This window comes from Dipodomys ordii, unplaced genomic scaffold (genome assembly GCF_000151885.1).
Source record: "Dipodomys ordii isolate 6190 unplaced genomic scaffold, Dord_2.0 Scaffold150, whole genome shotgun sequence".
In the NCBI taxonomy this organism is placed as follows: Eukaryota; Metazoa; Chordata; class Mammalia; order Rodentia; family Heteromyidae; genus Dipodomys; species Dipodomys ordii.
In genome coordinates this window covers 6,747,040-6,774,197 of record NW_012267366.1, presented here as the reverse complement: position 1 = coordinate 6,774,197, position 27,158 = coordinate 6,747,040, and the positions used below count along the sequence as shown (strand labels likewise).

The 27,158-nt window shown below is 38.3% G+C and overlaps 1 protein-coding gene across 3 annotated transcripts in view; it reads right to left on the bottom strand.

Annotated features, from left to right (window-relative positions):
• Positions 1 to 1,085: 1,085 nt before the first annotated feature.
• Positions 1,086 to 27,158, bottom strand: part of Ppef1 (protein phosphatase, EF-hand calcium binding domain 1) — a 43,862-nt gene continuing 17,789 nt past the window's right edge. The window contains exons 5-16 of one of the 3 annotated variants that reach the window (XM_013032143.1): positions 25,450 to 25,564; positions 22,405 to 22,451; positions 21,383 to 21,549; positions 19,978 to 20,014; positions 18,653 to 18,802; positions 16,110 to 16,259; positions 12,723 to 12,908; positions 11,343 to 11,485; positions 7,335 to 7,441; positions 4,412 to 4,575; positions 2,565 to 2,649; positions 1,086 to 1,623 (exon numbers count right to left, since the gene is read on the bottom strand). In XM_013032143.1, the coding sequence (XP_012887597.1) occupies positions 1,406 to 1,623; positions 2,565 to 2,649; positions 4,412 to 4,575; positions 7,335 to 7,441; positions 11,343 to 11,485; positions 12,723 to 12,908; positions 16,110 to 16,259; positions 18,653 to 18,802; positions 19,978 to 20,014; positions 21,383 to 21,549; positions 22,405 to 22,451; positions 25,450 to 25,564 (1,569 nt within the window). In that variant the 3' untranslated portion in view covers positions 1,086 to 1,405. The remainder of the gene's footprint in view (positions 1,624 to 2,564; positions 2,650 to 4,411; positions 4,576 to 7,334; positions 7,442 to 11,342; positions 11,486 to 12,722; positions 12,909 to 16,109; positions 16,260 to 18,652; positions 18,803 to 19,977; positions 20,015 to 21,382; positions 21,550 to 22,404; positions 22,452 to 25,449; positions 25,565 to 27,158) is intronic. The other 2 variants (XM_013032144.1, XM_013032145.1) reach the window with 2 other exon arrangements.

Here is a 27,158-nt window from a genome sequence, read left to right as displayed (position 1 = left end):
TTTATGCATATGAAAGATGCATGATATATTTGACTTGGTTCCGTACACATTTTACTTCTTTTATGTTTAATTTATTCATTCAATAAGTTTTAAAATTATATATATATATATATATATATATATAGAGAGAGAGAGAGAGAGAGAGAGAGAGAGAGAGTGAGTATCAGTTATGTGGCCTGGCCAATGTCCTTGAGCTCTTTTTGCTCAAGGTTAGCACTCTACTACCTTGTACCACAGCACCACTTCTGGTTTTGAGCAGTTTATTGGAGATAGGGTCTCATGGGGACTTCTCTGCCCAGGCTGGCTTGGAACAGCAATCCTCAGATCTCAGCCTCCTGAGTAATTAGGATTTCAGCTGTGAGCCAATGATGCCTGGACAAAATGTATTTTTTAATAGTTTACTCATGATTTCTAGTATAAGAGGCAGACTTCGGGGCTGGGAAGGTGGCTCAGTGGTAGAGTGCTTGCCTTGCATGCCTGAGGCCCTGGGTTCGATTCCTCAGCACCACATAAGCAAGAAGAGAAAAGCCTGAAGTGGCACTGTGGCTCAAGTGGTAGAGCGCTAGCCTTGAGCTGAAGAGCTGAGGGACAGCGCCCAGGCCCAGAGTTCAGGCCTCACGACCGGACCCCCCCCCCAAAAAAAAGACGCAGACTTAATAGGATCTGGCCTGTGTCTACATTGTGACATTTAGAACTTTAAAAAGATGCTATCTATGCTCCCCTTTACACAAAAACATTTGTTTGATATGTGATCAGAATAGCAGAATAAATTACATGGTATGTGGATAATCAAGATCCTATCTTATCAACAAAATTGTCAGGCCATATTCATCATAGGGATCAATCTGAATATACTGACTTTGTATCTTCAACAGACAAGCAAAATAGGGCTGATTCTACAGTTTCTCCCCCAAAGATTTGTTATGCCTACCATCATATTGCGGTTTCTCCACAACTGAGGATCACTGGCTTGTGGAATCTCCAAAAAGGATTACACTTTAAAGATGGAAATAGTTTATTCCATTAAGAGTTTGGTATTCCTCCTCCCACCCCTCAGGTCCATCACAACTGTTGCACTCAATAGTTTTCTCTAAGGCTCTGTGGGATCTTTAGCAGTGTTTCAAATCTTCTCTGTCTCCTACTTAGAGACCTCCAAGAAACCACTAGCCCCAAAGCTCATTTCTTATTGGCAATGAGTGGGCCTTAACATTGGGAGCAAATTCTAACAGCTGATATTTAACTTATTGACAAGAACAGTTGGTAGAGGACTTCCAATACTCATACTGTACATCTGTTTGTGGTGTGATTTGGAGTCCACTTTTCGCTTTCATTAACTATGGATTTCTAATATCCTGGAAGACTGCAATTTGGATTCAGCTGTTTTCAAGGAGCCTGAGGAGAAACTTCATTTAAACTTAGCAAACTTGTTGTGTGGTGTTTTCAACTTGTCATATTTATGTACTATATAAAAAGTCTTTAAAAATTCATTGAAGTCAATGCTTCCATCTCTGTTTAAGTCCATTGTGTGGGCGAGCTCATCTAGTTGGGTGTTATCGATACAAACATTGTAGTGAGAACTGAAAAGTTTCCACATGGCCCGAAATTCTTCAATGGAGATCATGCCTAAAAAACAGGAGAAGGTGTTGAATATTTATTTAAAGATCCACCTAAGAGAGAGGTGGGGAAGCCACACTGAATAGTACCAATTATAAGCTCTCTAACATGCCAGACCATCAAGATACTGAACAATGAAGAGAATAAGATCCTAAGTGGAAGAAACAATATCTTATTTTTAACTAGCAAGAATCATAAGATTATTATAATACCACCATGAGAAGACACTGAAGAAACAGAGAGGCAATGAAGACTATGGTATAAAATTACAAGAACTAAAATCCAAGGGTGACAGAAGGGACAGGAGATCAGAGAGAAAATCAAAGCAGAGAGAGAAGGTATACTGGGAGTCAGTAAGAGGATTCCAAACAATAGTTAATTGGTCTTTTGGAAGGTGGCAATTAATGGATCAATTACTCACTGTTTGATGTTTTTGATGCCCAAACATATCTGCAGTAGAGGAATGTGTGATTTGTGTGTGCATGGATACTTTCATACACAGTACTGGGGATGGAACCTAGGGCCTCATGTATGCCAGGCAGGTACCTTACCACTGAGCTTGATTCCTAGCTCGGATGGCTTTTTAAGTTTGAGCATAAGTAAATGTGAATCAGAACTAAATACAAATGAGTTTTCATTCCCCCAAACAGAAATAATATTTGAAGAATGTTTTTTTTTATTTCAGGAGTAACTAAGAGTCTAAAATAGAATTAAGTTTTATCCCTGCTGGTAATTTATATAAAGGTCTGTCCGGGTGAGACCAATGACTACATAGACCACTAGAACTTTATATTCTTGAATTTGTGGCCAAATTAAAATACAAATAATGTTAAACACAAGTTCATCATTTCCTTTCAAGTTTCATCAGGTTTGGATGAAGAATGAAATAGGTAAAAATAGACTGGCTTTTGTTTTATTTACTACTATTGAACTAGCGAAAGTATACTTACCTGAATGATCAGAGTCAATGATATTGAATATGATTTTCAGGTCAGATCGGTACCTGTACAGAGTTTCAATTACAGCAGATTTCACCTAAAAGTAAAACATTAAGTTTTTAATGGTTAGGAGCAATGGTAACAATGTTGTCAGACACCTTGTATTCATATACTGTTTTGTAGAATGGGAACTTTTTTGTACAATTACTTAAAGATAATAAAAAAAAGAATTAACAACACAGCACAAATTTAACAATTGTAAAAAACACAAAATATCCCCCACCAACTTCTCTTCCTTCCCATCCATTTTCTCTTTCCCTCTTCCCCCCTTTCTCTCTTTTCTTCCTCCCTTTCCCCCCCCCCCCTCTGTGTTCTGGCAGGAACAGAACCCAAGATCTGTCTGTGTTCCTGCTAGGCAGTGCTCTACCACTAAGCTATACATAAGTCCACCAATACCAAGCATGGAATTTAAATAAAACTTGAATTGAATAAAATATCCTTTGGCCGAATCATCTTTAATCACATTGAAGACCTTGTTCTTGTGCTCCTTAGGAGAACAAAGTTAAGACAGCACTAAATAACAACTGCCAACATTTACAGAAAGCTTTGTGTGAATTATTATTTTTGTCAGTAGTGAGGCTTGAACTCTGGGCCTGGGCACTGTCCCCCAGCTGGTCAGCTCAAAGTGAGTGCTCTACCATCTGAGCCACAGAACCACTTCTGTTTTTCTGGTGGTTTATTGGAGATGAGTCTTGCGGACTTTCCTGCCTAGGCTGGCTTTGAACCATGATCCTCAGATCTCAGCCTCCTTAGTAGCTAGGATTATAGGCGTGAGCCACTGGCGCCCAGCTTTGTGTGAATTATTTCATTTGGTCCTTTACAAACCTAAGGAATAGGAACAGAATTGTGTGTCCATCCTACAGACAAGGAAACAAGAGAGGCAAAATAACTTTAACAAACATCACATAGCTATTACATGCGATTTACATCTCAGCTTTTTTCAAGCCAATCCCTATGATTTGAATCAGTATGGGAAGATGCCACTGAAGTGAAGTTAAAAGCCTCCTTCCTAGGGATATTTTGCTTTCCAACCTCACCATTTTATTTCCCTTCTCTTGGTTTTTCTCGTCTTCCCTGCAAATGCTCACAAGTCCTAGCTCCAACAAGCTTAATGTTATAAGTAATTGTTGACAAAATGCTACTAACAGGCACTGGAATCTGCTCACCCTACCTGGCATTTTGTCATTTTAATAAGGTACATTTTAAAATTCTGTTTTTTTTGTTTTCTTTGCCAGTCATGGGGCCTGACACTCTGGGTCTGGGCGCTGTCCCTCAGCTCTTCAGCTCAAGGCTACTGCTCTACCACTTGAGCCACAGTACCACTTCCAGCTTTTTCTGTTTATGTGGTGCTAAGGAATCGAACCCAGGGCCTCATGCATGCAAGGCAAGCGCTCTACCCCTCTTCCCAGTCCCCATTTTTAAATTCTTTAAGGCATATACTAGGTCATTTCTGCAATGTTATTACATGGTAGGATATATGTGATATATTTCAAATGTGTGTGGCATAAAAGAATGAATGTCATATCTGACATCATGCTGGACAGCAGTTAAAATAAGAATCCCATATCTGACATGGATTTGCTTTCATTTTTCATGTTGCTCATTCTAAAGAAAATACACACATTTGCCAAACAGATCACCAGGGAGACATTCTTTGGTTTTTTTCTTAGGCTACCATCCCCATCCATTACTCGACGCCACTCTCAACTTTCAAAGAGCTAAGTTGCTTAGAGTTTGTCCAAAGGGTGTTTTCTTCTTTTCCTCCAACCAGATTTTATCTGGAGCTAAGTGACACTTACCGTTTCCAGAGACTTTACAATGTGGACATCCTGGAAGATGGACATGTAGTCAACATTTCCATCACTGTCTATGTTTACCAGATGTGGACTCAGGGTTCTCCAAGGTAAGTTCAGCTCCAAAATGTTTTCCATAGAAAAAGCCCACTGGGCTACTGAAATTTTTCCTGACAACAGCACAAAAACAAAAACAAAAACATGTCTGGCTGGGCACTGGTGGCTCACACCTGTAATCCTAGCTACTCATGAGGCTGAGATCTGAGGATCATGGTTCAAAGCCAGCCCAAGCAGGAATATCTGTGAGACTCTTATCTCCAAATAACTACCAGAAAACCAGAAGTGGTGCTATGGCTCAAGTGGTAGAGCCCTCACATTGAACTGAAGAGCTCAGGGACAGCGCCCAGGCCCAGAGTTCAAGCCCCATGATTGACACAAAAAAAAATGTATGAATTGTGTATAACGTGACCAAAACATATAAGATGTCAAGCATAGCCATAGTGTACCCCGAGTTTTTGAGGCCTGAGAACCTGGTGTTCTCCGTGATCTGTGCTACCTATTAAGCCCAAGAAACCTGAGGGAGGAATAAACAGAGACAGTCTTTGCCTAGTCTACAATCTTATCTCTCCTGTGACATGGAAGAAATCTCATTTGGGCTCTTACATTTTGCATTGTTGTGATTAACCAAAAAATCTATGAGTATAAAAGATTTGAAATCAAAGCAGAATATGTATATATGTAGATACATACAGACATACATAAATCATAGAGCATCCCTTTTATTTCTAGTAATATGTATTTACTTAGTTTATTTTGCATGCTGTTAATGGAGTTGCTGCTCCAGTTTTGTTAGTTTTCTTATAGTGTTTTTCTACATCAATTTACAAACGTATATATATATATATATATATATATATATATATATATGTATGTATGTATAAAATTCACTGTCTCATGGATTCTTTTTAGAATGATTAGTCTTTTTAGCAATATGTTTGCTATTTGCCTTCTTTTAAGAATTCATCTTTGGTATTGTAGCTTTAGTCCAACTGTGGACTTAATTTTATTTATCCTTGTTGAATACCATCACTTCTCTTTACCTAGTACTCTGAATTTTTCATCAATTCATGGATATTCTCAAACAGTATCAGATTAAATGCATTCCTTCTCACATTCTATTCTCTTCTGGGCACCCTGATTATTTGGTAAACCTTGTTTAGATGTTTGCTAAACTTTTTCATCTTTCTGTTCCTATCTCTTCACAGTTCTTTGGTGTTGCTTTTTCTTGGTTTGGTTTTCATTCTTGCTTTGAGGAAGGGTCAAGGTTATGTAGCCCATTCACTATTCAAGGCTCTTTTTTGTGTGTGAGTACTGGTAGGGATTGAACCTAGGGTCTTTGTGCATAGTAGGCAAGCAGTGAAACATTGAGTTACGTACTCAGCCCTTTTTTTTTAAATTATTTCTTTTTTCCAGTCCTGGGGCTTGAACTCAGGGCCTAGGCACTGTCCCTGGGCTTTTGTTTCAAGGCTAGCATTCTGCCAGTTTGTGACACAGTGCCACTTCCAGCTTTTTGGTAGCTAACTGAAGATAAGAGTCTCAGACACTTTCCTGACTTGGCTGGCTCTGAATCTCGTGATGTTCAGATCTCAGTCTCCTAAGTAGCTAGGCATGAGCCACCAATGTCCTGCCTACTTTTTATTTTTGAGACATGATTTCCACTCACAATCCTCTTACCTCCACTCCCCAAGTGGTTGGGATTGTCGCTATGCCTGGCTTTCATTGTCCATAATGCTTCATCTTTGTAATTCTTCTTTTTTATTTCTCTAGACATTTTATATTTTATGTTTGGTAATTCCAATATCTGATGTCCGTGGAGAGCCAAATATGCTGTTTGTTTTTTTTCCTGGCTCCCACTCGTGCTACTGTTTAGTAATATTTAGGTTAACAGTACATAATTGTTCATCTTAAACTCTGGATATACCAGTGCCTAAAATTAGACATACTTGCCAGGAGTCAGCATTATAGACTTAAGAGAATTTACTAATATTTAGAGTAGAGACAAAATGTGGAACTCCCAACACAGTGCTTCCATTTTTCTACTATACGGGAGCATGTAGCCTCAGGATGAGTATTATAACAATCTTAGCAATTGTCACAAGATAATTCAGTCTTTTGTGCTAGTTTGTTGCTCCATGCTTTCCCACGTGGTGAAAATATTTTCTTTTTCTTTTTTTAATCCTAGGTCTCATTATTTAGCCCAGGCTCGGCTCAATTTACAATCCTAATGCCTCAGGATTACAGATTTGTATCACCATTCCTTACTCAAATAATCTTTCATAGAAGTATAGATGCAACCAGGATATTTACCATACTATGAAGCTGATAAATATATGATAATTAAGCAGCCTCTAGAATTGAGCTGGTTATTAATATTCTTATAGAAAAGAAGTCCAAATCAGGGTTATTAGTTTTCTGAATTAAAGGAACCTTACTGAAAAAAGAGAGATATGCTTCTTTTGAATGAATAGATTAAAAGCGTGTATAAATGTGTGTGTGTCCATCTGCATGTGTACATGTGCCACAAATGGAGCATGAACTCTTGGCCTTATGCTCTCATTCAGCAACATTTTTTCTAGGAGAAAAAGAAATGAAATTCCAAAAAAGCAAAACAGAAAGAGAGAAGGGGGAAGGAGGGAAGGAACGAAGGAGAGAAGGGGGGAAGGAGGGAAGGAAGAGGGAAGGAAGGAAGGAAGGAAGGAAGGAAGGAAGGAAGGAAGGAAGGAAAGAGGGAGGGAGGGAGGGAGGGAAGGAAGGAAGGAGGGAGGGAAGGAAGGAAGGAAGGAAGGAAGGAAGGAAGGAAGGAAGGAAGGAAGGAGTCTGTACATAACCTGATATGCTAACAAATGGAAGCATTTTACAATTTTACTACCTGATCTACTGTGGTCTCGAAGCTGGAAAGCACGTATGAGGTCAGTTTTTCGTGCAATTATTCTCTCTTTTAATATTCTGATGGCACTGTATTCCATAACTTCCACCCTGTGAGAAGAAGACCATAATTAGGTAGAAGTTACATAAATTACCCCGGTATCTTTTGTTTTAATGTCCTGTTACCACTTACTATTTCCTGACTTAAATCACTTCAATTTATATATACTATGTAACTTGTCAGTATACACACACACACACACACACACACACACATGTGTATATGTGTGCATTTTCTTTTTGAGTCAAGATCTAAGTATCTCAGGTGAGCCTGGGAACTCACAATCCATCTTCAATTTCATCTTTATCCATCTGTCATGAGAATGATATTTACTATAATTGTGAGCATAGACATGTACCACTAAGTAAGCATGGTGTTCTAGGATTCTACTATCTGTGCTGGGAAGAACTTGCTCAGTGAACAGGGTGAACCAGTTATGCTGGACCAGTGTACAACATTCAACTCTGCCTAGTGGCATCAACAGCATCCACCCTCCCTGAGAACATTGTTTCTTGCTTCCCATCCCTTGGAGCAGCTCAGAGTCCAGTCCCTTAATAATCAAATTCCAGTTTGGAAAGGGCAGCTAGATTGTATATCCAATTAGTAATACACATATTCTATGAGTTCCTAGGGCTTCTGTTATATGGGAAAACAGTTTGAATCGAGGAAAAACAGCTATGATTAATAAATTTTTTGTTGTTGTTGTTCATGGGGCTTGAACTCTGGGCCTGGAAGCTGTCCTTTTGCTCTTCAGCTTAAGGCTAGCTCTCTACCACTTGAGCCACAGTGCCACTTCCGGTTTTCTGGTGGTTTATTAAGAGTCTCATGGTCTTTCCTGCCCGGGCTGGCTTTGAACCGCGATCCTCAGATCTCCTCCCAAGTAGCTAGGATTACAGGAATGAGCCACCAGTGCCTGGCGATTAATAAACTTTTTAACATAAAACTTTAGGTGTTACCTCAATTGAAGTGGAGAAGCTCTCATTAGTCAGTCTTAGACCTTCATTATCATCAGCTGTACTTAAATGATTACGTGATCTGTTGAGTGTTTCCCTGCTCTGCAATTATGAAATAAACAACCCCAACAGCAAATGGTGCTAAAAAAGCAATGTAAAAGTTATGGTAATCCTCCAAGGCCAAAATGGGCTTATAATGTAAGTGACAGAGTGAATTTTTCAGATTTCTTGAAATACAGAATGTCTTTAGTGGAAATTGCACAGCATCTGGGAAAAGCGAATCAAGCATCCATGGTAGAGTACTGAACTACATACTTCCTGAGCATTCACAATGTTTCCTAATGGTGGTTTCCTAGATGGTATGAGAGATATCAAAGGTCTACTGGATGGAAAATCCCAAGAAATTCACTAAAAACTAAAAGACAAAATTCAGTGTTCAGTAAGATTGTATAAATGAGGTTCATACATGAAAGTCAGTTATAAGTCTAGATATTGGAAATGAACAATCCAAAAACAAATTCATAAGGTAGCTCCACTATAGCACCAAAAAGAACTCTTAGAAATAAATTTAACAAATTTAAGTCTAAGATTTATATACTGAAAAGTATGAAACACCATTGAAAGTATTTATACAAAATCTAAATAAGTTGAACAACATTCCATATCTACGATTATTAGGAGACTTAGTATTGTTAAAATGAAAATGCACACAACAATCTACAGACTCAAGATATACTGTGAAAAATTCCCATTTTGACATTTTTTGGCAAGTTGACAAGATGATTCTAAAATTCATATGTAAATCAAGAGAGGAACTTTAAAAGGAACTTTAAAAGATGTTCAATGTTCAATGTTCAATTCTTAGTTTTAAAACATACTATAGACCAAATAGGCTTTATCCAAAATGCATGAGAATAGCAATATTTCAGATGTCTGAGATTCACAGGTTTTAGAGTATTGCATAGAATATGTGCATTTTTAAATTTAGATTATTTGTGCCCGTCCTGGGGCTTGTACTCAGGGCCTGGGCTCAGTCCCTAAGCCTCTTTGTGCTCAAGACTAGCACTCGATCACTTGAGCCACACCATCACCTCGGCTTTTTCTAAGTAGTTTATTGGAGATAAGATTCTGGACTTTCCAGCTCAGTCTGGCTTTGAACCCTGATCCTCAGATCTCAGCCTCCTGAGTGGACAGGATTATAAGTGTGAGCCATTGGCACCTGGTAAATTTATATCTTTTTGATTTTACATTTTGAGTTGCGTACCTTTAGAGGTAGGTATAATTTTACAGCACTCTTTCTTGCTTTCTTTTTTCTCTTTTCTCCCCTCTCCTCTCTTCTCCCCTCCTCTCTCTTCCCCCCTCCCTGCCCCTCCTCTCCCCTTCTCTCTCTTTCTCTTTTTTTTTTTTTGGTGCTGGTATTGGAGTTTGAACTCAGGGCTTGGGCACTGTCCCTGAGCTTCTTTAGCTCAAGGGTACCACTTGAGCCACAACTCCACCCAGGCTTTTTTGTTTTTGGTAGTTTAATGGAGATAAGAGTCTCACAGACTTTCCTGACTGGACTGGCTTCAAAACTGTAATCCTCAGATCTCAGCCTCCTGAGTAGCTAGGATTACAGGTGTGAGCCAATGGCACCCAGCTTGTAGCACTATTTTTAAAGCAAAATCTTGGAAGAAACCTGGATGATATCAGTTGAAGATTTAGTAACTCCGTAACTATATCACACATACGTACAATATTAAGAATCTGCTAAAATAATTAAATGGGTTTATATAACCTATCTTGAAGTGATATCCATTATATAATAGTTAGAGGTAAAGTCAGTTGTCAAATAAAGAGTACAACAAATTCATTTTGTGTTTGTGTGCTGGTACTGAGGCTTGAAATCCTGGCCCCACTACCTTACTTGGCTTTTATGCTCAAAGCTGGCTCTCTTCTACTTGAGTTATGCTTCAACTTCCAGTTTATTACTGGTGAGTTTGAGCTTCTTAGCTCAAAGCAAATCTCTTGGATTTGCTTCCCAAGCTGGTTCAAACCCATGATCATCAGATCAGCATTCTGAGTAGCTAGGATTACAGGCATGAGGTACCCAAATGTCCTGTAGGGTAAAACAACAGGACAAAACAAATTCTATCATTGTGGGAAAAAACACAGCATGTATGTTGTTTACTATTGTGCAAGATGATTTTAAGATTTGTTCTGAGTAAACAGAAAACACGGTGGCTTATCTGAAGTGATATGCTCAGTAGAACAGAACTGGGCCAGGTTCCTGGTTGTCAACAAGTACTTTCTGCATTTCTACCATGTTCAAAGCAAGTTCTATCCAAAGATAAAATGTATTTGATGAGGGGACTTTGCATGTTTTGTCTATCGATATGCCTAAACTTATACCTAGAACAGTACCAGACAATTAGCAGATGCTCATATGTTATTTAATACAACATATTGATAATTATTTGGTTACTCTATAAGAGCAAAAATAAAAGGGTAGAAGAAATCTCTTGCATTAATTTTAATTACTTGTGTGGAAAAAGTCTGAGAAGGGAGTGACAGGCAATTAACATTTTATTTATATTTCTTTTCTCATTTGGTAATAATTTAATGGTTTTGAAATATATAAAAATATTAAAAAGAATGTTGCTGGGAAAAAGGATAAGCAATGAATATCACCACATGGAGACATACTGAACATTTCAGTCATATACATTTCTGGGTAGAAAAAAGAAGGGGGCAAGATTAGATGGGGAGGTTGTGCAACAGAGATTGTAAGTGAAGGAACTGAGTGAAGGCCTTTTAATTTACTCGGTTATATGACTAATGACTACTTAGGGATTGAAAGTTGTTCCTTTTGTTATCAAACATAGGCACAATCACCATTTGTTAATGCCTGGAAGTTTCCATGTTAGTTTATGCCTTGATTTGTATGATTGCTCTTAGTTACTTGGTACTGTTTTAACAAATCACCAATACCTAATCCCTGGCATTCTCAGAACATACATACCTTTGGTAAAGAGGGCTCAGGCATGATGCACTAGTTGCTCGGTACTGGAAAAACCGTGGAGCCATGTCATGAGCCAGTCTGATATAGGCTCCTCGATTGCTGCCTTCTTCATAATAATCAGAAGCAGAAAAGACAGTAATGACCTGATTAAAGAAAAAAAGGGTAAGCTTCATAAAATTAGTTCTTAAAAAAGTCAGAAATAGTTTAATTCTTAAAAAGCACACAAAGCAGCTGTGCACTGATGGCTTACCCCTTTAATTCTAGCTACTCAGGGGAGGCTGAGATATGAGGATTGCATTTTAAAGCCAGCTCAGGCAGGAAAGTCTGTGAGAGTCATATCTCCAATAAACTACAAAAGAAGAGAGAGGTAGAGCTGTGGCTCCAGTGATAGAGCACTAGCCTTGAGCAAAAGAAACTCAGAGGGACAGCATCCAGGCCATGAGTTCAAGTCTTAGGCCCAGAAAAAAATTATCCAAGTCTGGCATGACTTCCACTGGAATAAATGAAAGCTTTGTCACTCACATTTCCAGTATACCGGTCCTAATTACTCATCCAAATCCCCAGTGTAAGACCAATTCAGCAAGTTCAGAGCCCCACAAGACTAGAGCTTCAAGTGCAGAGAAATAACGCATGGAATAAGGGTGTGAACATGGTAGAAATGCTGAAAGTACTCGATACCCGGGAACTTGGCCCAGTTCTGTGCTACTGAGCTTATCACTTCAGATAAGCCACCATGTTTTCCACTTTCTCATAACAAAGAAATCTTAAATCATCTTGCAATGTTAGTATTAGCCTAAAATAAGTCAATAGAATTAAGGAAAGCATTGCTGTGGAAAGAAGTGCTATCCAATCTGGAATTCATTCTTATTTACTGCTGTTCACTATGGAAACAGAGGTAGCCCAGGACACCACTTCTAGCCTTACTGCCACCACTGAAGGGGGACATCAGACTCCACTTCAGTGGCTGTCTCTCAACTGACCACGAAGAGCAACCTGCAGGAAACTGCCTCATCAGCCAGTGGAAAGAACTGTGTTTTGGGTCTTTTGTTCTGCACAGGGAACATGCAAAGAGAGGCTTCACTGCTGCCTTTCATATGCTTGCTGAGGAAAAGCAGTGGAAATAGCTATCCTGAACATGTACGTAGTGTCATGTAACAGAATTTGTTTCTGGGACAAGTGAGCATCAGGAAATGAGTCAAATCTTGCTTGGGATATAGTGACAATGAGGCTCCTTCAAGTAATCTAGGTGAAACCTTCAGTCTCTAGTTTCTGTTTATCACTGAGGAAGGTATCCGCTCCTGGGCTTCTAGGTCAGACAGAACCAACTGTGCAGAAAGCACTACAGGTGGGTTGAGGGTGTCACCAGTGATGGCAGCTCACCTTTCCATCATGGCAGATATCATACCCATCAGGCTTGCACTCATGAGATCTAATGATCGTCTTCAAGTGGTATTTATTAAGAAATTTGGCAGTAACATCTGGTCCAAAGTAGCAGCCCCCTCCTCGACTTGTGTTTGGATAACAGCCATCCTTGCCTCTGGGGTCACTCCACAGAAGGTCAATAATCTTTGGACAATAAAACCAAATTAGGTTACTACTTACAAATATGAATCTGTCTTGCCAGATTCCAACCTATTTTCCAGAAATTTAACCCAAGGTTCCCAAAGAATATTCCTCATTCTTTCCTCAAAATTGTTCAGACACATTTCTTTCATGTACCCTCCTTTCCATCATAATTATAATGCCCATTAGTATCCCACTTTTCTGCTCATCCCCAATAACCAGTTCAGCAACCATCAATGTCCAAGATAGCAATGCTCGGTAACTGTAAAGAATGTTTGAAAATTTTCATTTGTTGCTTCACAATTGTTGAATCCACAAGGTTTTTTTTTCTCTTAAGATAGTAACTGTCATACTCAAGAGGACATAGTAACTTCCCACAATGAACACATACATTCCTTTTCTTTTTATATGTTAGAACTAGTGCCTGAACTCAGGGTCAGGGCATTCTCCTGTGGCTTTTTCTTTCAAGACTGATAACTCTATCACTTCAGCTACATCATCACTTCTGGGTTTTTGCAGTAAATTGGAGATAAGAATATCATGGACTTTTCAGCACCTGCTTACTTCGAACTTCAATCCTAAGATCTCAGTCTCTTTAGTAGTTAGGGTTACAGGATTGAGCCACTGGAACAGAGTTCACATTAGGCATTCTTATTATGTTCCTAGAGATTAGCTATAACTTACACTTCAGGCTTGGATACATGCTTTCTTTCCTGTTGAGCACATAGCCCGAGTTCTTGCTTTTTCTAGCCACAAATAGAGAAAACTATTAATCTAACCTTATCCCTAACATATCTCTCAAGGCCTGCCCCCTTCATAAGGACATTCTAAATTTCAGTAATACATGTGACACTAACTAGATACTACCAGGTGTTTGCCTAAATCTGCATTTAATTAGCACAACATTTCTTATGGGGGCTGGAAGAGGCAAATGCAGGTAACACAATGGCAAGAAATGAAGTCTCAAGTTTCTAAGAATATTTTTCATACAAAATCAGTGGCTCTGCAGGCTCTTTGTGGCTCTGATTTAAATAAAGTTTTTCTTTATTTCCACTTCTCCTATAAGAACTTAAAGAACTATAGGGAAACTATCTTTGTGATGGAAGATAGTGACAACCTCAAGAAGATGATCTGGTTCTCATTTTAAAGATCTTTCATCTAGGCCAGTTGGCATGTAAAGTACCTCAAATTTGTAATCAACTATGGTTCTAAAAGTTTATATTTTTCAGTTTGTTCTTGTTGCCATCTTGTTTTTTGAGATGGAGAGTATGTGCTGCAGACTGAACCCAGTGTCTCACACATACCAGGAAAATGTTCTGCCACTAAGCTAAACCTCTCAGTTCTCCACCCCCATATGTCCCTTTTAAGGCCATGAAATAGCCTGTAATTGAACTATTGTTATTCTACTGGGTCCAAATCAGCTCTTCACAAGAGAACCAGAAATAGTGGTTCTAGTAAATTGGTTGTGTAACCATCAGCAGGTTTGGTACTGAAGAGGAGCTATAAATAAGTGAGAAAAAGGACAGTGTGATGGGAAAGAACAGAACTAGCAAGAGAACCACTCTGGAAGGATGAGCACCTGGTTATCACTAGAGAAACCATGTAAAAGGCATTTTGAGTTTCTGATGAGTGACTGAGGTGAGAATTAAAGCTACCTAAAGAAGAGTCAGCCTAGAATCCTGTCTCCAACTCAGTTCCAATATTGTACATTCTACAAATGGATACATGTAATCCCTTTAGTTTGCTGGGTTTTGGAGGTATAGCTCCATGGTTAAGCATGTGTGAGTCCCTGGGTTTAATCTCCAGCACACATACATGTGAAAAAATGTACATGTACACAGGTTATAGGTGCTGGTGAGGAAGTTGAGAAATTGGACCTCTTATACTTTGCTGGTAGGAATGTAAATGATATACTGCTTGGGAAAATGGGCTAGGGATTTCTCAAAATGTTTATCTTTATAGTTGTCTTTCCATCCAGCAATTCCACTCCTATAAATATGCTGAAACTGGATATATAGAAAAATGTGTGAGTGTTCAGATGAGTATTACTTGCAATATCCAAAAAAAAAAGATATAACCCCTATTTCCATCAACTGATAAATGTCTATTCTTACTATAGAATATGTTTCACTAGTAAAAAAGAAATAGATACTGACACATGATACAATATAGAGGAACCTAAAGAACATCTTGTTAGCCGGGCGCTCACACCTATAATTCTAGCTACTCGGGAGGCTGAGATCTAAGGATCGTGGTTCAAAACCAGCCTGGGCAAGGAAAGTCTGTGAGACTCTTATTTCCAATCAACCATCAGAAAACTAGAAGTGACACTGTGACTCAAGTGGTAAAGCGCTCGCCTTGAGCTGAAGGACAGCGCCGAGGCCCAGAGTTCAAGTCCCATGACCCACAAAAGAAGAAACAATCCCAAGGCTGAGCTTGAGTTCAGAGCCTGTACACTGTCCCCGCGCTTTTGTCCTCAAGGCTATTGCTCTACTGTCTAGCCACAACCCATTTCTGGCTTTTGAGCAGTTAACTGGAGATAAGAGTCTTGTGGACTTTCCTGCTCAAGCTGGTTTTGAACAGCAATTCTCAGATCTCAGCCTCCTGAATAGCTATGATTACACACGTGAGCCACTGCCTCTAGACAACATCTTTTTTGCTTCTACTTTGCATAGAATAGGCAAATGTATAAGGATAGAAATTATATAATAGTTGCCTAAGCATGGTGAGAGCAGTGTAGAGTTGAGTGAGTATTCAAATATTTTGAATTTTTGGGGGATGATAAAATTGTTTTAGTATTAGATTATGGTGACAGTTGGACAGTTGTGAATACACTAAAAACTACTGGATTATTGATTTCAAATGGGCGAGTTATATGAAATATAGATTACATCTCAATAAAGGTACTAAAAATGTGATGAGAGCCAGGCATGAACTACCGTTCATGTCAATAATCACAACTTGTGGGAGGCATCTGTAAGGTGTGCTGAGGTACTAATCCCATCCTGAGGAAAAACATCAGTCCACATCAGAAAAAAAAACTGGAGGAAAAAGGTTCTGAAGTGTGACTCAGTGACAAAGTACGGAGATAATGGCATGATCAGATAACAAGTGTAAAGTCATTTTAAATTATACATTGTAAGGCACAACATCTTGTAAGTTGGTGATTTCATTCCTGTTTTGGTAAATGCTTTGATTACCTACCTGTTCCCATTCATGCTTTGATAACTGTTCAGATAAGGAATTGCTTGAAGTGGCTTTCCCTGAGGCCATAATTTTACCAGCTTTATCTTTCTTCAAGTCCACGGCTTGGTCTCTATTCACTGACATGGGGGGCATCAACACAGTTTTCATCTACAAAGTAAATATGTACTTTAATTAAATCATCTGTTGTGCCTTTAAACTGATTGCTACTGGGACATTTTAAATAGTAGGAGGCAGCACTGTTAACAATTATACAAGAACAGGTGTAAACCAGAAAGTGTATTCAGAAAAGGGTTGTAAGAAAGTTTCTATCCAGTTTATAGTCTATGCAAGTTAGAAGTTTCAAACCAATTTAAAGTTTGACCTGCTTTGATGTTAAACCTCTTAGGAGTTATTCAACAAGTATAAAATGCTACATACCAGGTGCTTGGGTTTTATCAGTGAATTAGATAAGAAAATATATTAAAAATAATATGAAGATTCTTTCTACCTCCCTGCTGCCAAATCTTGCCTGGTCTTCGGCTTCCCACTTCCCTGACTGTCTAGCTGTGACTCTCTCAGACCCCAGGGAACAGGCTCTATGCCTGAATTCAGATAGTAGGTGCTCAGCAAGTCACCACCAAGTAAATGAATAAAATGATATGCTCAAAGATGCTGAATGGCACCCCTGGTCTCTGGTCTTCAGAACCCCCCTCCAGTCCAATCCCATTCTCTCTTTCTCCAATCCTTCACCACTGTGGAATTTCCACACCAACGTGTGTGTGTGTGCATGCGTGTGCATGTGTGTGTGTGTGTGTGTGATAATAGCAACAATTTTTTTTTGTCAGTCATGGGGCTTTGAACTCTGGGCTTGGGCGCTTATCCCTCAGCTCTTCAGCTCAAGGCTACTGTTCAACCACTTGAGCCACAGCACCACTTCCGGTTTTCTGATGGTTAATTGGAGATAAGAGTCTCATGGATTTTCCTGCCTAGGCTAACTCTCAACCATGATCCTCAGATCTCAGCCTCCTGAGTAGCTAGGATTACAGGCGTGAACCACCAGCACCCAGCCTAATAGCAACAATATTGTGATTCACATGTGTGAAACTTCATGTGAATGAAACTTCAAGGTATGACAGGTATCTCAGATTCAACTGTCTCTCAAATTCAGTGCCAGCTCTAGAGTCTACCTACCCATTTTGGTGGGAAGGTAACTCCAGTTGTGAGTGGTAATGGTTCAGGTTTCTCACTAAGACGATAGATAGATAGATAGATAGATAGATAGATAGATAGATAGATAGATAGATAGATAGATAGATAGATAGATAGATAGATAGATCTATATAGATAGATAGATAGATAGATAGATAGATAGATAGATAGATAGATAGATAGATCTATATTACATATATATATATACATATATATATATATATTACTAGCTCCACAGCTGCTATTGCTCCTCATTCTCATGTGGCATTCCCCTTTTGCCTTGTCTAGAGGCTTCAGCCTGACTTTGGTAAAGGAGAAACATAAATCCAGTTATCCTGTAAGGCCCACCCAATGATCCCTATACTATGGAATCTTTACACATACCATGTAGACGCTTTCCTGAGAGGTTCTATAGGCTAATGTTTTGCTTCTGCTGTATTTACTATGATTATTTAGAATTAAAAGATTCCAAAAAATTAATCCAATGTATTTGAAATATAGGGGAAGTCATAAAAATTCTGACATAAGCTGGGCACCAGTGGCTCATACCTGTAATCCTAGCTACTCAGAAGGCTGAGATCTGAGGATAGTTCAAAGCAAGCCCAGAGAGGAAAGTCTATGATACTCTATCTCCAATCAACCACTGAAAACCCAGAAGTAGAACTGTGGCTCACCTGGTAGAGTGCTAGCTTTGAGCAAAAAAGCTCAGGGACAGCACCCAGGTCCTGAGTTCAGGCCCCAGAACTGGCACACACACATGCATGCACACACATGTGCATGTACACACAATTCAGATATAAAGTGTTAGGTAATTATATGTACATGAGCCATCTAGTGTAATAAAATTCATAAATATAGAAAGATTATTAGTTGCTGTGGCAAAATTGGGAGAATGGAGTACTACTGTTTAATGGGTACAGTTTCAACCAAAGGAGATTAAAAGTTCTGTATATTCACAGTGATGTGAATGCACTTAATGTGGCTGATCTATATATACACTTTAAAAAAGGTTGCAGTGGTAAATTTTGTTATATATATTTTACCACAGTGTACCATAAATAACTTGAGATTTTAGTTTTAAACGTCAAGATTTTTCACTTCTAGAAATAGTATGAAATACCAAGGCTTCTTCATTTTCCCACTTTCAACATGAATTTTTTAAGAAACCTTTTCTAGACATAGAAATTACCCACTTTGTTCTGTATCATGCAAAGATTTTCTTTGAAATTTTAGTAGTACTTTCACACTTGTAACAATGACTAAAACAAATCAATTCAAAATGAAAAATGAAGGAATGCACATATTCCATTTAAAGTCTCTGAGATAAGATTCATGCAAATATTACTACTTACTTTGTTTCTTTCCAATCGGTGGAGTAAATTCAAGTCTGTAGACTCTGATATTCCACCATGTATGATGAGGATTTCATCATCAATAATTGTACCAATTGGGAGCCAGGTATAGACTTCTTCCAAGACTTTCAAGATTTGTTTCCCATGTAGCTGTAATAAGAGCTTGAATACGTTTTGATTTCCTGATATATTTTACTTAATGAATAGTCCCAATATATGAATAAAAATCACTAGTTGGGGCTGGGAAGGTGGCTCAGTGGTAGAGCACTTGCCTTGCATGCCTGAGGCCCTGGGTTTCATTCCTCAGCACCACATAAGCAGAAAAAAACGGAAGTGGCACTGTGGCTCAGGTGGTAGAGCGCTTGCCTTGAGCTAAAGAGCTGAAGGAACAGTGCCCAGGCCCAGAGTTCAGGCCCCACGACCAACAAAAAAAAATCACTAGTTTTCATGCCACCCAAATGAGGTAACCAAGGAGTCACTAACCAGCTAACACACAGTAATTGTTTTTTTTAAATTCTGTACTTGTGATACTTTGATCTCTTGGGGTCTTAACTACTCTGAAGGAAATATCTAATAGCTACTGATAAGAATATGTACACCAAACAGTTCAGAGTCTATACCTCCAAGGACCTCTTTTATTGAACTATCCACTCAGAGCCATTCTCCAGGGAACCAGGGACCAAATAACTAGAGACAACTCTTATACCTCGAGCCAGCTGACATTATTCAAACTTGTTATTCTTAAGCCTGATTAGACTGAGATAACTTGCCCTTCGCTTCCAAGGAAAATAATAATAAAATCTAAATGAATAAATATATATGCTTTGCTCTGGTGCATGTTTTCCCTGGCTTCCTCTCCTCTCTCTATTCTTTCTCTGTCTCTCTGTCTACTTCAGGGTCTTCTGTTAGTGAGGCAATCACTCTACAAATTGAACCATGCCACCTAGCTCCCTCTGCCTTTGGACTGATTCTGGTTCTTTCCCCTGTGATTCTCCCTGGGTGCCATATGGCAGTGTTTCTTTCTTTATGACAGTCATTTCTTTGTCTGGCTTTACGAGGAGTTTATTGTCAATAATCATGCCAATTGGGATCCAGCTGAATAAAATAAACTCCAGGTTGGAACCTTCAATGGAATATACTCATTTTTGCTGAAGCCAACACAAAAGTCACAATGAAAAAGTAAATGTAAGACTCTACCATGACCAGGGCTTCCTGCTGTATTTCAATTTGATGAAAAGATTCGGAATAGTTAGCACATCATTACTGGCTCTTTTCACTTCTATGCAATAAACAGCAAAAAAAAAGTAAAAAAGTATGAGTCTTACCTTGTATTTATATAAAACTTCTTGTGTGAAGCCATACCTAAAGAAAAAGAGAATTTTAAACTGTTTACTGTTAATAACTCCTACTCACCTGAGTCATACAAAAAGGGGAACCATACTGACATTCATTGGCACCAGCACTATGAATCAAGAAACTAGACTTAAGTTGGAACTATTACTTACTAGAGTCTTTACTTGGCATGTCTCTACTTGCAATCAGCTTGCAGGATAGTTTAGGGAAGAAAACAGATTTTCATGAAACAATCATTAGGCAACTTAAGAAATATGTAGTAGACACAGGTTGTATAAAGGCCCCAAGTGTTTTTTTGAGAAGTGTGTTGTGACAGCTAGAGAAAGCTGTGTGGGCAAAGTCTCTTCATTTAGATAATTTTTTTCCCTCAGACATTAAATATGTTAGAGTAAATGATAAGGGAAAAAACAGAAAAGATTGAACAGACAAAAAGAAAAACCTAGACGATAACAACATGGCTCTTCTAATGCAGCAATGATACTCACTAGACACTATGTTGAAAATGAACTGTACAACTTGTGGGGAAGGGGTCAGAAGGGAAAAAACTAGGAGAAAATCAGGAAAGCCATGACACTGTTCAAAAAGAAATGTACTCAATACCTGACTTACATAACTGTAACCCCTTTGTACATCACCTTTACAGTAACAATAAAATGCATAAAATCACCTTAAAAATTAACTACTTAGCTTTGATCAAGACATTCAAAAGCCCAATACCAAAAGCATGAGACATACCATACCTTCTACTATTGCACTAGAACAAACTATTTTGTTTTCATAAAATGACAAAAAGGAAATGAAAGGAACATTTGTCACCTCCCATGCCTTTCAGAAAAAATATTAAATCATTTAGTGAATCTTTAACCCTCAAACCTCCAGTGTGTTATATTACCGCTAATCTTGAAAATGTTTATGCTAGGCTAGAAGCAAAGATCATTTCTTAAAAACAGACACATATGTGCAAAATGGTATCCATTTCTAGGATAATATCTGGAGCAAACCAAGAGAATAGACAGCAACAGAATGATTCCATCTAAGTCTGCTCATAGAATCAGCCACATCTGCAAATCTAGTGTAACATAAATACCCCAAAACAACCATGTAGACTGTGAAAGGTGGGCATGCCAGATAAAGAACAGAATAAATGGAAGATGTAAAAACAGGACTGGAATAAAAGCTAGGATTTAGGCTTCAGAGCAAATTACATTTACTTCACTGAAGACGGGGGTGGTAAACAAGAGTAAGAATTGAAGCCTTCTTTGAGATTCTCCTTGTCTCTTTTTCTTTACCCTTACCCCTAACTCTTCTGGGAATTAAGCATAGTAGTTTTTTTCTAGAGTGGAAAATAAAGGAGGCAAATCTAAAAGCCAAGGGTACCTTAGATTCATCATAAAATCTTCATGGTTCCCTCTGTTCAAGTGCAAGTCACTGGGGTATACAAGAAAACTCACAAACAGGACCATTAGGGTTTCTATGGAATTTCTGCCTCGATCAACAAAATCACCATTAAAAATATATGAGTTGTTTTCTGAAGGAAGACCATTCTGTGGAAGGAGAGGGAGAAAACCAAGCAGTTAAAAGAATGCTTTCCTTTGGGTGGCTTCTATTTGTGCTTTTATATTTGGTATTTATGAAACTGAATAAAGCCAATGTTCAGTGCATATATGTTGACAATTTTTATATACTCTTGGCGAATTGCTGACATGAAGTGCAATCTTATCTGAAAAATAACTAAAATTTTAAAAGGCATAGACGTATGCCTGGAGTACAGTGTTGACTAGAAAGTACAAGGCCCTAAGTTCAAACATTATTTTATTATTTATTCATTTAAATACAATTAATAAAAAACCAAATTCGCTCTTCATCTTGCACAACCTAGATATTTATGACATACTAAAGACAATGAAGACAATCAGATACAAATTGCTATCTATACATTGTATACTGTATATATAAACAGCAATGAAGTTGATTAATGCAATCTGATCAATTTTTTGTGCTAGGCTGGGGCTTGAACTCAGGGCCAGGGTGCTATCCCTGAGGTTTTTCACTCAAGGCTAGCACTCTACCATTTAAGACATATTTCCACTTCGAGCTCTTTTGGTAGTTTACTAGAAATAAGAGGCTTACAGACTTTCCTCCTGGCTTCAACCTGCTATCCTTAGGTTCTAGCCTCCTGAGTAGCTAAGATTACAGGAATGAGCTACTAGCAATTACATTTTTAACAAATTTTGCACCACATAAAAAAATCAAGACATGCCTCCACAAATCTTTACTAAAATCTAGTATCTGTTTATCATACCTCTATTTGTATACACCATTAAAACCAATATTCCCATTTTCCATAAGACTGCCCTCCCTCAACAGAAGCACAAATACTTAGCAAAATAATCATTTACCTTATAGAAGATCAACAAAAGGTCTTCCAGGCTCCCATGCAAATCACCTGAAATAATTTTTTAAAATCACTATTCAGTAGAAAACAAGATGCAATGTTTATTTTGTTATAAAGTTGTAAACCTCAAATACTTCAAGTGTTCCTAGGGCATTGGGGTTTTACACTACAATATTAATTCAGCAGGAAATCTGTTTTCATGGTACCATTTTTTTTCTGCTCCTATGTAAATGGGGCAATATATGATATTATTCACTCCAGTCATTTATTCAAGGGTTCATTTACATTGAGTTAAGCACTATGCGAATGCATGTACTTCAATGATCATGATCAGTATGTATAAATGTTCTATAAGATGAATACTGTTTTCATTATTCTCATTTTCCAAATGAGGCTCACATTAGCTAAGTAAATTATGAACCTACCAAGCTAACCAATATCAGAGCTGGAATTCAAACCCAACATTATTTCACTTGAAAATTCAAGAACTTAGAAGTTGGGAATGGTGGCACAAACATAATCCTATCACTTGGGAGGTTAAAGTAGAAATATTACAAGTTCAAGGTGAATCTGAGGTACATAATAGGACATTGACTCAAAGAAAAAAATATAGGCTGGGTAGAATGCAAGTGTGTATTCCCAGCTACTTGGAGTTCAGGACAACTGAAGCTCAAATGGCCTGGGAAAAAAGTTAGCAAGACTTCATCACAATAATACAGGCCCATAATGAAGCCAGGCACCAGTGGCTGATGCCTATAATCCTAACTACTCAGGAGGCTGAGATCTGAGGATCACAGTTCAAAGCCAACCCCGGGCAAGAAAGTCCAAGAGACTCTTATCTCCAATAAACTATTTTAAAAAAAAAAGCCAGAAGTGATGCTGGGGCTTAAGTGGTAGAGCACTAGCCTTGAGCACAGAGAGGCTCAGGGACAGAGCCTAGGCCCTGAGTTCAAGCCTCAGGTTGGGCAAAAAAAAAATTCAAAAAACAAAAAAACAAGCCACTTATGGTACAAGGAAATATAGGATCTGAGAGTACCTGTCCAAAAACATGAGGCCTTATCTGAAAAATAACTAAAACAAAAAGGACGGAGAATAGCTCAAGTAGTGGAGCCCTTGCAAGCAAGCCTAAGTTCCTGAGTTCATATCCTAGAACCATCAAAAAACCCTCACAAAACCAACAAACCCAAACTCTAGATTTTATCAATTTACTCTGCATGCTCTACATTATAATACTTAGGAAAGCAGTAACAGTATCTATAAAACTCATCACTAGATCCCCAAAGGCCTACCAGAGAAACCAATGAACTACACAAACTCAATAAAAACATTTATAGCTGGAAGTGGCGCTGTGGCTCAAGTGGTAGAGCGTTCGCCTTGAGCTGAAGAGCTAAGAGACAGTGCCCAGGCCCAGAGTTCAAGCCCCATCAACAACAACAACGAATTTTAGTAACAAAGTGTTAAGCTTTTTTTTTGTTTTGTTTTGTTTTTGTTTTTGGTCCGGTCGTGGGGCCTGAACTCTGGGCCTGGGTGCTGTCCCTCAGCTCTTCAGCTCAAGGCGAGTGCTCTACCACTTGAGCCACAGAGCCACTTCCGGCCTTTTTTTCTGCTTATGTGATGCTGAGGAATCGAACCCAGGGCCTCATGCATGCAAGGCAAGCACTCTACCTCTGAGCCACCTTCCCAGCCCAAAGTGTTCAGTTTTTGTTTTTGAGACAGTCTTATTGTAGTCCAGGTTGCCTATGACCTCACAATATTAAAGCTTCAGCTCCCAAGTGCCAAGCTTACAGGGCACCATCACATCTGGCTAATACATAGTTTTTGAAGAGTTTTAGGAAATAAGCTCAGTAGCATGTGAAATTTAAAATTGGTGAGTACTTGACATTCTTTTAATGAGGCAGTAATAGGAAATGTATATGGTAAACAACTAAAGGAAATCATGCAAATATATCAAGCTATTAGTTTAAAAATAAGAGTGACTATGTGAGTCTTGTGATAAATATTTCTAGGAAAAAATATGTCTCTTTCTGGGTCTGTGATGGCAACTAAAGGTATAATGGAAGCACACGGGAGCTGATCCCACTGTTGTGGCTGTTACATATACTCAGATAGCAAGACTAACCCTGGCTTCAGAGACTCCACAAAATGGAATGGCTTCGTAAGCCTTATGGCCTCCAATTCTTTATTTCTATGAAAAGAAAGGCCTGCAGAAGCCTAGGCCATCATGCTGAGATGTACCATATGCTAGAGAGCTGTAATGGCCCCATTAGGTTGGAACTGAACCTTGAGATATTTCAAAAATCTGAGTCATGACATTTCCTGAGGATGTACTGCTATCATCACTATCAGATGCTAGACATGGAAATGGTTTAATTAGATTATCAAATTGACTTTTACTTGTCAAAGTAAAGGAGCAAGTCAAATTAATTTGGAAAATAACAACCACTGTTTGGCAAACTAAAGGCTTAATTAGAAGTTAAGGGAATTGTTCCTTCTAAACTCCCCACTCCCAAACAGTTGCAATCACAATGAGCACCAACTGTGATGAATTTCAATGTGTACTGTTTCTTCAAGCGATATCTTGCCAGGCTGGACTATGTGATAAATCTTGTTATGTAGAAGAACAAGAAACAGATTTCTGGGATATTCCCACTCTTTCAAAACCTGCAGAGACTAGTCAGAAAAAATCTAAAACAGTAGTCAAAGGCAGGAAAGAATTTCATCTCCACCCTGCCTTGGTTCTCTTCCTAACAATGTGACATGAAATTAAGTTAATGAGAGCTAGTCACAGGGAAAAGAGGCTTATTCCACTCACGGATTGTTTTCCATGTTAAATGTTATCTGCCTTTATAAAAACTATCCATTCTTTCATTACTCACATAATTAATTCCTACCAGAGGGTGAAATAAATACAAAACAAAGATAGGCAACAATAGTATCATGATAAATAATTCTAAATTATCATCAAATGATGCACTTTTCAAGTCAAATATATGATATAGGACCAAAAAGCTCCTAATTATCAATCTGATAACTCTCCTCTAAAACTTACCACAAATTGTTATTTCCTTGGAGGGAGAAGTTGTTACATGTGTGAAATTTGGCATTTTCCTCAGGATTTTCTTGGTTTCAAATAGCACCTCTAACACGTAGTGAGCATGAAGTACCTGTGAGGAGAAACCAGAGGAAATAGACATAATGAATACATAGACATGAATACATAGAAAATTCTAAAAATGAAACATATGAAGACATTTAGGTTGATGCATTTTAAGATAACCTCTAAATGGTTCCCAAATTGATCATTCTAGCACAGTGTATGGCATATTAAAAAAAAACCCTCAGGACATATTTGTGAGTAACTGAATGAATAAATGTTCTAAAACAATCTTGCTTCAGCCCCCAAGTGCCAGGCTGAGAGGGGCATCTCCCAGGCATGGAGGCTTGAGAAGATTTGGTATACAGCTTTAAGAATCCTCACACAGCAAGTACATTTATGTAAAAACCTAACTACAACACATACTCCAAACACAATAAGACACTTGGATTTTCTCATATTTATGACTATCTCATTGCTCTCCTCTAGTTATAGTGTTGATGAATGAGCCCATGGTTTTGTGGTTTTAGTCTGTTAGTTCCCTGGACTTAAAAAAATATCCAGCATGTTTTGCTCCCCTTTATTTTATTATAAAATATTGCAAATACCTATGTCAGACATACAGTAAGCAGAGAGAGGACTACTTCACAAACTTTGCAAGTGATAAAAAACTTTAAGGTCCAGTTCTATTTAGAACTAAGATATCCAATGATGGCAACCACTACTATATGGAGCTATTGGGCACCTGGAATGAGGCTAGCTGGATTTGGGTTGTGCTGTAAAGTTCAAACTGGATTTCAAACACCTAGTATGAAGAAAAAAGTAAAGTGTCTCAACAATCATTTTTATATGATTATTTATTAAAGTAATGTTTCACATTCTGAGTAAAATAACTACCAAAATTGATTCCATGTGTTACATTTTAAATGTAACTACCAGAAAATTCTAAGTGTATGGTTCACATATCTGTATTGGATAGAGTTGGTTTAAATTACTCAAGGCTGAGAGGGGGGTCATAGCTACACGTCTTTCAAATATTGCTGTGGGAAAGGGTCAGATAAGTTGAGGTTAGGTGAAATGAAACCCAAGATAAGGACTCAAATGATTTTTCTTTCTTGCTATTGTTTCTAACGTATTTATAAGATGATTTCTTTGTTGCTTTGTATGTCCCTCCCCCACAGTATACCCCTGTTTTCACTGTATTTGATGTTGGTGTAATTTGGGGAGGGGAAGGCAAAAAACAAATTGTTTAAATAGGGATACAGGTGGATCCATTGCAACAATGAGATGTATAAGACATTATGTCAAAAAACGAACTTTACAACTTTGGCTTGGGGGGTGGCAGGCAGAGAGGGAGATGGGAAGGGATGGGAAGGGGAAAAAAAGGAGGAGGCAACAATGCTTGATAAGAAATGTACTCATTACCTTGCTGATGTAATTGTAACCCCTCTGTATGGTATTTTCACAAATAAAATAAATAAATAAAAAATATTGCTGTGGGTGTGGATTGAGGCAGGTAGAACATATTGAATCATCCTGTCTCATGATGTCCTGAAATGTCCATTTTCTTTCTTTTTTTTTTTTTTGGTCCGGTTGTGAGGCCTGAACTCTGGGCCTGGGTGCTGTCCCTCAGCTCTTCAGCTCAAAGCTAGCACTCTACCACT